The sequence below is a fragment of the Eurosta solidaginis genome, chromosome 1, assembly GCF_040869045.1.
Source record: "Eurosta solidaginis isolate ZX-2024a chromosome 1, ASM4086904v1, whole genome shotgun sequence".
In the NCBI taxonomy this organism is placed as follows: Eukaryota; Metazoa; Arthropoda; class Insecta; order Diptera; family Tephritidae; genus Eurosta; species Eurosta solidaginis.
In genome coordinates, this window is record NC_090319.1 from 277,061,263 (window position 1) to 277,072,349 (window position 11,087).

Below are 11,087 nucleotides of genomic sequence, written 5' to 3' on the forward strand. Positions count from 1 at the left end.
TGAATAGTACAATCGATAAGGCAAGTGACAAAATCGTTAATTAAAGTCTCGACAAATCGCATCGGAATAAGTTAGTGAATTCTATCATAGTGTACCTATACAAGTGTGTTCACTAAGCGATAAACGTCAAAACTACAAACAGCCTCGCTCACCTGATGGAAATCTCAGGTCTAGAGTCGCATTTTTGGTCTCAACGACAACATTTTTGTCTACCAATTGTCTCGACTTTTTCAATTTTTCAATCATTTCGGTAATGGTATCCATTTTGAATTTGCTGTCATTCCGAATCCAGCGAGTGCCTGTCAGAATGCTTGACAGATAAGTCAACACACTTGTACTTGTACACTATGTACTGGAGGTCAATTCACTGTCTGTGAGTTTTAAAGTGTACATAAGAAATTATGTAAACTTTGAAATTCTGATTCTGTTAAGCAAAAGTGTGAACAAGAAAACTCACTGAAAAAAACTTTGTGAGTTTTCTTGACAGCCAGTGTACACTATTATGACATTCAAAACTCATACGCACTGTTGCAAAATAACTTTTTTCTTTTCATACTGTTTCATAAACATATACAGACATACGACTTTTATATTCAGCTCTCATTCAGCTAAACAATGTGCACAATATTTTGAAGAATTGCATGAAAATTGAAAGTGTTAATTTTGTGTGCAAATGAGTTTTCATTAAGTGTATATTTTTCAGTTTTTCACAATTAGGGAATTAAGCCCCTCAGTAGAAATACATCTCCACTGATACTGGACAATTTTGGGTTTTGGTAGCTCTGAAAGGGGAAGAAGAAGAAGCTAAGTCACAATGAAGAACTCAAACAGCTGTCACTGACACTGTCATATCAGTTTACAGAAAAAATTTGTTGTCAACAAAGGATTATTAGAAAATCTTGTGGAATTCCTCCTTACATTATAGTTTTAAAGCACAGAAAAAAAGGCCATATATATCTTGGAGTGCTGGCATAAAGTTGTTTCAAGATGGCACACTACAAAGGAGCTGCCAGCGAAGCTGGCCGTGCCGCCCAACTGATGAAAAAACGAGAAATTGCTCAACAAGAGATAGAGTTTCGGAAGAAAAAAATAGAGGAAGAACTAAAACTAGATAAGATTGAGAATAAATTTGCTGCACATTATGATGCCGTGGAGCAGCAGCTCAAAAGTTCGACCATTGGTCTGGTCACGTTGGATGAGATGAAGGCGAAGCAGGAAGACATAGTGCGAGAACGTGAAAAGAAGTTGGCACAGAAAAAAGATGAAAAGGAACGTGAAAAGCAACGCGCCCTAGAAGCTATACAAGCGGAGAAAAACAAACAAAAGCGACAAATACAGGCGCTATCCTTCAGCTTCAATGATGATGACGGCGACGAAGATGAGGACGAACACAAGGATGCAGAAGATACGGATTGCAATTCAGTGGCTAAACAGGAGGAAAAACCACCGAAGAAGAAATGGACTGACCTCAGTGATGAAAGCGCAGTACCCAAAAAAAAGAAAATCTTCAAAAATCCCGAAGTTGATACATCATTTTTGCCGGATCGCGAACGCGAAGAACAAGAAAATCGTTTACGTGAACAATTGCGACAAGAATGGGTAATGCAACAAGCAGCGCTTAAAGATCAAGAAATAACAATTACATTCAGTTACTGGGATGGTAGTGGTCATCGGCGTTGCGTTTGCATGAAGAAAGGTAATTCCATCTATCAGTTTCTACAACGTTGTTTGGAATTGCTGCGCAAAGAATTTAACGAATTGAAAACAGTTATGGCTGATCAATTGATGTATGTTAAAGAAGATTTAATATTACCACATCATTATTCGTTTTATGATTTTATTGTAACAAAGGCGCGTGGCAAAAGTGGGCCGCTATTTCAATTCGATGTACACGATGACATACGTATGAATAGCGATGCTACAGTAGAAAAGGAAGAATCGCATGCGGGCAAAGTATTGTTGCGTTCATGGTATGAGCGAAATAAACACATTTTCCCAGCAAGCCGCTGGGAACCATATGATCCTACAAAAACTTATGATAAGTACACAGTTAAGGATAAAAAAGAAAAACCATAAATTGTAAATGAATTATTTAGCAGACATAGTTAAATGTAAGCGAATGTAGCTGAATTATTTAAGATTCCGTAATAATATTAGCTACCATACGTACTAAATTTATAAAGGGAACCTAATTTACAATCATATATGTACAAGTATTTTATATACAATTACATCATACCAGTTTTTTCAGCAAGACTTACATAAATTGGCGTAACCGGGAGAACTTTCTTTCGCTTTTACTTATAACAGAGAAAGTACAGAATTTAACATTCTCTGTTGCGAAAACCCTGTTTGGCTCTCAAATTTTTCGTACAACTACACTGTCATTCAAACTATCTGATGGGAATTACTCTTGGTATGAATGGGAATTGCTCATTGGAATCCAAAAATAATCGCGCATGTTTGAAAACTGCTTCACATCAAATAGATATGCAAAGCTTCTGCGAGATAAATTGTAGATTGTAGTAAACATAATCGCTAACACTTACTGCATGGTTTTTCAGTGCGAGTTTGAACTCCAGTTAAAGTTGACTAGAGTGAGTTTAACTTTTCAAATTTGTTCGATAACATACAATTTTGCTGCCCATCTCAGCTTAAGTGTTGTCAGAACGAAAAATTACCCCGAAGATGGCACAGCGCCGAAGCCGGTCTGTCTCCAAACCAAATTTGAAAAGGGATAACGGAAAATCGTTCCAAGTTTTATTTTCACCCGAAGATATTCACAGTTTTTGTTCACCCTATCGCAGAGGGTGGCGAAACAATTTTTTGTGTTCGAAAAAGATTTCAATTATCGGCAACTCTTTGTTCGGGCGAAATGAATAGCGGGGAAACCCATATTTACTTATATTATTATTTATTATATAGTTATATTTTACAGGCGAAGGAGAGAAAAACAAAGTGGGATTCAAGGGTTGTGTAGCGCAATATATAGCTTCTCCAACCCAATTGTCAACCTCATCTTCGAGCGGCGAATCCCGTTTCACTAACAGGCGAGGCTCTGGCGACCCCAAGCTCCTCATGGAACTTGGGGGTGGGGAGGGAGGGATGGCCTGAAGGTTTAATGTGGCCATATAAATCGGTCCCGAGATGGTCGGGCCAGCACCTTAATGGTGCTTTGTTACCGGAACGTATCGGATCTGTATACGACAAAGGACCATCACATCGATAACACTCCCCAAAGCCTTCGGGGAGTAACCTAATCGCTACAACAACAACAACAAGAAAAATAAAGTGTAAATAATTTTTGGTTTTGAAATTTGATATTCTTATAATTATATTGTGACGAATATTAGCAACACTAAGGGATACTATCATCTCTAAGCCGATACTAAGCAGTCACTGGTATGTACATAAACAAATCAATCATTATGTCTACACATATGTACATACTACCAGCGGAGAGAAACGCACAAACACATGCATCATGCATATATCTTATCTGAGATTCTCACAAAAGTATGCAATCATTGGTGGAAGTATTACTTACATATACACGCGCATATGGCCATGCGAGAGGCTATAAACGTGCATCTGTAGTTTATAGCTGGTACAAAAGAACTAAATTCTAGAAGAAGAAACGCCTAGAAGTATGCGAACGAGACAGCAGAGAGTATAAAAGGAGCGAAAGCTTAGTAAGAATCCATGATGTAATAAAGCCAGGTGTTCTATGTAGTTGTTGTTGTTGTTGTCGCAATGCTCGCCCCACCTAATAGCCGCGACCGATCACAAATTGTCATCAATATCCTCTAACGGGAGTCCAAGGAAACTTGCTGTTTCAACAGGGGTGGACCATAAGGAAAGGGGTGTTAGAGGCGTTGGTTCCACATTACAATTGAAGAGATGGTTGGTGTCATGTGGGGACACATTGCAAGCGGGGCATACATTTTGTATGTCGGGGTTGATTCTGGATAGGTAAGAGTTTAACCTGTTACAATATCCAGAACGAAGTTGAGCAAGAGTGACACGCGTTTCCCTGGGGAGTATGCGTTCCTCGAGTTTTGGATAATTTTCGTTAAGTACTGGATTCACCGGGCAATTCCCGGCATAAAGGTCCGACGCCTGTTTATGGAGTTCACCAAAGACATGCTTGTGTTTTTTCGCTTCATACGGCTGGGTTCGCAGGTGCCGTATTTCCTCAAAATGTTTACGGAGATGACTCCTTAAGCCCCTAGGCGGTGCTGGTTCATCAGTCAGATGTCTGTTGGGATGTCCAGGTTTCTGGGTATTCAACAGGAACTGTTTGGTCAGCATCTCATTTCTCTCCCTGCTGGGGAGTATTCTCGCCTCATTATGCAGATGGTTTTCTAGGGACATAAGAAGACAGCCCGTGGCGATTATGAACTCACCTATGTTAGCTGGTTTCCCAGGCTTTAGTAGCGGGACCACCTTGGCCATTTTCCATTTCTCAGGTATGACAAAGGTGGAAAGAGACGGGTTGAAGACATGCGCTAAATATTTGAAACCCTCTTTCCCTAGGCTTTTAAGCATCGGCATGGCTATGCCGTCTGGGCCCACTGCTTTGGATGGTTTAGGGGGGCGCTTAGGCGTAGACTACGGGACGCCCTTGGGCGTGAACAGCAAGTAGCCACAAAAGATTTATAAAAGTTACGTGGACGTCGGGTTTTGGGATCAAGGCCAGAACAACCTGTCCGATGCAACCATCCCTTGCACGAGACACACTGAACAGAGTATGACCGTCCTAAAAAGATTCTTTTCCGGCAGATGCAGCAAAACTATTTCTCAGGACCGGGGTCAGGAGACGGACCCGGATTGGATTCGATGCCTTCCCGGAGTAAGAGAATACGGAGCAGTCCTGCTGCAAGGAACTGCTGGGAGGATGACAATTTGTGGGAGGGACGTAACAAATTAGATGGGGTCACACTGAAATGACAGTCCTTGGTCGGGAAAAATCCCGAGTCGCTCCGGTACATAGAACCGACTGCCTTGTTCTATGTAGTGACAGCTCATTCTGAAGACTCCCACATAATACGAATTATGAGAGAAAGGGGAAGAACAGAAGAAGCCGTTTTCTAAAATAGTATTAAATTTGATACTTTTTTGAATAAATGCATTAAATCCTTGATGGTAACGAAACTGGATTTTTTTTAGTTTTTAGATTAAAATATAACCTACTTTAATCTTAAAACTTAAAATGTAAAAAATCTTTTTGTATATTTATATATTCAGTACTACTCTGAATCGCTTCAACCGATTTGGATGAAATTCGGTTTATGGATAGTGTACTATTTATATTTGTAATACTCCTATATTTCTAGTAAAATATGCTCACGATGAGTTTGAAGGAGAACTCATATCCGTAACAAGATTTGATATATAAAATGGGATATGTTCGAACGGTCTTCTACATGTATGCCATATCTTCCTATTTACCTTCAAAATCGACATAAGTAACTTGCACGACAATTTTGAATTTTAAAATTAAGACCATGTTCAACTGTGAAGGAGTCATTTCATTCACACTGCACAACAATAACTAGCGCTTTCAAATTTTTTTTTTTTTTATTGAACTCCTTTGCAAAAAAAATATGGAAAATGCTGGATTTGGTATGCCACGTCGATTTACAGAAAAATTCTAAAAATATCTCTTGTTATTAGCAGGGACAGAAAATAATAATTATTTTCTGTTCGGATATACCTATAGCAATATCATGTCGAATCATGCATCCTTTTTATTTTTCGAACTTTTTCCATAAAAGTCCACATATAAAAGTAAAATCTGTATTTTATATTTCTTGAGTCCGACAGAACTAGTTAAACTCGGACTTTTAAAAATAAAAGTCCGGAAATGAAAGTTAAATCCGGACTTTTATTTTTTAAGATACGTCTTATCGGAACTATTTTTTTTTTATTTCGATTAAACCGTTTCTTTGTTATCATGCCGGACTTTTATTTTGGCCTTAAAAAATAAAAGTCGGGATTTAACTTTTATTTCCAGACTTTTATTTTTAAAAGTCCGAGTTTAAGTAGTTCTATCGGACTGAGGTAATAAAAATCCGAAAATAATTTTTATCTTGATCCAAATATATTATAAACCCAAAATTAATAGTTTTTCAAGGAATTATATTATAAAAGGAATAACAGTTTCCGCCCCTGGTTATTAGAGTTTAAACTCTGTCGCCCGGTTTTTCAGTGCGACTTTGAGTTAAATAGAGTTTAATATTGTCACTTTGGCCCTTTAACTGAAAAGAACAGTAAAATTCTAATGCCTAGGGCCAAAACAGTAAAGTTAGATTGAAAGTAGTTCTCTGTCGAAGCTGCCCAGCCCAACTCTAAAGTGAGATCGATTGTTTTAATAGGAGTTTGTGTGTTATCTACAAAATAGTCTAAGAAGTTCAGTGACCTAATTTTTCAACTATTTTAGTTAAAAATTTTCGATTTATATATTTAAGTTGTCCTTTAAAATAATATTTACAATAATTATAAATATACACAAATTCACATTAAGTGATTACATTTCGGTATAGGATTTTGTTACCAATATGTACTTCTTATTCAGATCTGTTCACCTCAGTGGCATTGTTTGGCATATACATTACTCTATGTGAAGGATGTACTTTGCCTAGTAAAATTTTGTCTTTATATATAGCACGTGAAATGTATGTTTCACCTAATTCCGAATAACCACCAACCACAGCTCCTTCCGGTACATGTCCATTTAAATCGGCCACCCATTTATGTTTGAAATTATTTAATAACTCGACGTTTTGACTAAAACATTATTGCTATGTGAAGCGTGTGCGACACCTTTTGCCGGTGCATAGGCGGCAGGTAATAGATCTTGAAAATAGACACGTGCTACATATGTTGGATTACCATCTGAATCTGTTCCAGTTTGTATAGCATCAGATGGTTCAGGTGGGGCCTTTGGTACATTTCTAGATCCATTTAATTCTAACTCGAAAAGTGGTAACCACATCGGCATATTGGTATACATATCAGCCGCATCCAACTCTGACCGTTCTCCGTAGGGTGCACTCGGTTACGTGTGCATGGTCGTCTACATTCTGAACAATAATTTCGATGATTTAATGCTGCGAAAAAGCAACGATTGAAAATAAATGACCACGGGCTGTTGAATATATTCGATCAGTTTTCTCATAGAACTAAAAAAATGGAAAATTTAAATGTTTTTATTGAAAAAATAATGATTTTTTTTAGTATTGTCACTAGTTTGAGCTATAGAAGTCAACACAAAATAGAATTGGAGAAAAAAAGTGATGATGTTGCATACTTTTCCAGGAAAATTGATTTTTATGGGTTTTACTACAATTTTTCCTCTGAATGAAAAGGCAGTTTCGTAAGAGTGGGAGTTCAAGATGGCGGATTAGAAAGAGAAGCTGCCAACGTCAGCCACCTTGTAATTACATCATGGTAAGAATCAATCAGTTTGACTTAAACACGCAATCAGTTGTGAAGTATAAGTGTTATTGTAGTCTAATAAAGAATATTTTGCATTACTGAATATTGGAGTTATTTATTCGACAATTTAGCGATTCGAACGTTTGCAGAAGGTTTTAAATAAGCGGAGTTTCACTAAATTCGTTACAATAAGTACTTTTATTATTAGGAGTACATCAATAAATAATGCACAATCGGTAATGCTGCTTGACAAGATGATCGGGAAAAAGTGACGACTTCTGGAAGCAGCTAACTTTATGTTTAAATAGCCTTGGTCCACCTGTTAAAAGCGAAGCTGAGTGGAAAAAAGTAAAATTCTTGTATTGCAAAGTATTTAAATTCTATTTTTTATGGCTACGTATCTTTTTCTAGGTATGGAAAGACCAAAAAAATATGTACGAAATTCGTCTAAAAATACAATTTATGCGAAGGGTACAGGAGGCAGACCCGACAACCTACAACTCTTAGTATTCCGAACTTTGTATAAAAATTGTGTGCAGTTTGACGTTGATCTGTTAAAGTCGGCCAAGGTATCCATTGCAGACAAAGCAACGGTTCCAAAATGTTCAGCACCTCTGAAAGTACCTCACTGAAACAAGATTGGCTAAGGCCCACCTCATGGTCCTTTCCAACGCCTTTTTGATGTCATCCCGCTGTGAAAAAAACGAAGACATGCACTCAACTTTACAATTGTTGGAACACTCCAAATTTTTCCTTCAATTGTGGCAAGGAGTTGTTAAGAATGTCTAGCAAATATTTGAATGCCGGCTTGTTTAACCTCTATTATTGCCGAAAACTAATTGAAAAAAAGTTAAATTTTTATTCAAAAGTGCTGAAAATATGAGTTTTTAACTTACAGTGGATCACTTAGCTCCACAGGGTTAGAACTAGGGCTGTGAACTGCATCCGGATATTTCAACTATCCGGATATTCGAATAACCGGATAGCTAAGCAAAAAATACGGCTATCATAAACGGAAAATCCGGATGTCCGTATGTCCGGATACTGGAATATGCTCTCGAGACTAATACGCGTCTTTTGACACCTCTCTCGATATTTTTTGATGCGTATTAGCAGTCGACCCCTCAACTAGACTATTACCTAAAAGTTGAATATCTGCATATCAGAATTGAACGAAGCAAACATCGAAAAATTATTCACAAAATATGTTTGTAGATTATTAAATTAAGGTAATAGTCTAGTTGACTACGCTACCAAAAATATCGAGAGAGGTGTCAAACGACTCGACATCAGTATTAAAAATCCGAAGGCGGAAAATAAAAATTTTAACTCGTTCAAAATCCATAGTAGGATCCATATTATTTTTGCGCAGAACACCTTCCTGCGTTGGCGGCCTTCGCCGCGCTTACAAAAAATAACCCTGGGCTACGCCATGCCAAGTCCGGGTGTGTGGTATAACCATGGCTACCGCCACGTGATGCACAATTTTTTTTGTGGGTAGAAACACAACAACAACCACATGAAAATCGCCAACTTCAACTGCAAATATCTCCGGACAGAGATAAAATTTATTAATATTTATTGTCCTTGAGATTAATAATACGCGTCTTTTGACACCTGTGATAATTGTGACGTGTTATGGCAGCAAGAAGCAGAGCCTGAATATCACCAAGTGTGCATTCACAATTGCATATGTTGTACAGGAAGTACAAATCCTTTTTTGCTACTTCTTGCAAACAACTCATAACTGTGTAGCAATACCAAGAATACCACATTAAAAGTAAAATTGATAAATATTAAAAACAGGGACAGGAGCAACAAGAAAAACGCAAAATGTGACAAATGAGGGTATGGACATAGGGACAGAAGGAAAGAAGGCAAATAACACGAGTGTTCAAAGTAAAGGTAGAGAAGAAGAAAACAAAGATGTTGGTAAAAAAGAACAAGACAATATTAAATGTAGTGAAGTACAGGCAAGTGGAAGTGAAGCAGGTATAAAGAGTGTACATTATAATAAACAACAAGAGGCAGAAATTAATATGGAGACAGAGGAGAATAAAGATAGGAGAGAGGAAAGAAAAAGTGAGGAATACACGGAAAGACACCGTGGTGAATTCAGTGTGTTGGTGGACTCCTCCAAAAGTGAGTTATTTAAAAATGTAAAAATTAGTAATGGGCTTTTTTTATGGGAAAAAATCAGGAAGTTAAATGTAACAGGAATTAAAAACATAAAATTAATTGGAAGAACATTATTCAAAATAAATTTTTTAAGTCATAAGTATGCAAATGAATGTGTAAACAATGAAAAGGTGAAAGAACTAGGGCTCAGACCTTTCATACCCAAAAAATTTGTAGAAACTGTAGGAGTAGTAAGGAATATTCCGTTAGAATTCACTGATGATGAAATATTGAGTAATATAAACACGGATATAAAAGTAACATCTGTCACTAGGATAACCAAAAGAGATCCGGAAGAAAAAGAAAAATTCGTTCCGACCTACACGGTAAAAATAGGTTTTGAAGGGCATGAGATACCTGAGGCTATAGATATTTACTGTGTCAAATTCAAGGTGACACATTACATTCCAAGAATTAGGCAATGCTATAACTGTGGTCGGCTAGGACACACGCGAATGGGGTGTAGAGCTAAGCCCAGATGTATTATGTGTGGAAAAGATGAAGGCTGCGAAAAAAAAAATTGTAAAGAACCAAATCGGTGTGTTCTTTGTGGTAGTGGTGAGCATTGTGCTCTGAATAGAAACAACTGCCCTAAATGGGAAAAGGAAAAAAAGGTAATAGAAATAATGACGGTTAAGAAAGTTTCAAAAGTTGAGGCGTTTGAAACGTATCATAGCGCCATTAATTACAACAACAGATTTAGTCTTTTAGAAGAAATGGATGAAAGTTTTCCGATATTGAATAAAACAAATGTGGAATGCATTAACAATGACAAAGTGATAAACAAACGTCTTACAAGAAATAGATATAGTGATGTAGCAAGGAACGTGCGAACAGCCAAACCAGAGAAAAGTTATACCAGGAAAGAAAACAAGTCGGAAGAACCCTGCTATCAAAAGCAGAACTGGACGAAAGTAGGAGAAATAGAAAGATTGCTAACTTTGCTAGTGAAAAAATTTAATATAGACACCAATGATGCAATAGTGCAGCTCATAGAAAACTTATGTCAGAATCAGGTTAGTGAGAGGCTAACAGTTAAACAAAGTCGAAATAATGAATATGGACACAATAAAAATACTACAATATAATGTGCAAAGCTTAAAATCAAACAAAAGTCATATAGATTTTTTTAATCAAAAAAATAAAATTGATATAGTGTGCCTTCAGGAGATATTTTCTCATGACATAAAAAAATGTAATCACAAATTAATTGGATTTAATTTATTAAAAAAAACTAGGACCGATGGGTATGGAGGAGTAGCCATTGGTTTTAGAAAACAAATAAAATTTACAAAAATCAAATTTCATACTGATCAGGATATTTTAATAGCAAAAACAACTAATTTAAAAACGAATTTAACTATTTGCACGGCATACTTTCCGCCAAACCTAGGTACACAAATGTTTGAATTGGAAGTAAGTAGAATTTTAGCTCATCTGGAAAAATTTGAAAATGTTCTATTCCTTGG

General features: G+C 36.9%; 1 protein-coding gene and 1 pseudogene across 1 annotated transcript; one reads left to right on the top strand and one right to left on the bottom strand.

The window, feature by feature from the left end:
* Positions 1-813: 813 nt before the first annotated feature.
* Positions 814-2,204, top strand: LOC137243226 (protein FAM50 homolog). The gene has a single exon (XM_067770654.1). The coding sequence runs from the start codon at positions 988-990 to the stop codon at positions 2,074-2,076; it is 1,089 nt and encodes a 362-aa protein (XP_067626755.1). The 5' UTR covers positions 814-987; the 3' UTR covers positions 2,077-2,204.
* Positions 2,205-6,437: 4,233 nt separating this feature from the next.
* Positions 6,438-9,185, bottom strand: LOC137240547 (uncharacterized; annotated as a pseudogene).
* Between the last annotated feature and the right edge of the window lie 1,902 nt (positions 9,186-11,087).

Bases quoted from the DNA above. Each gene is read 5' to 3' on its own strand.
- LOC137243226 (XM_067770654.1), top strand. From the start codon at position 988: ATGGCACACTACAAAGGAGCTGCCAGCGAAGCTGGCCGTGCCGCCCAA.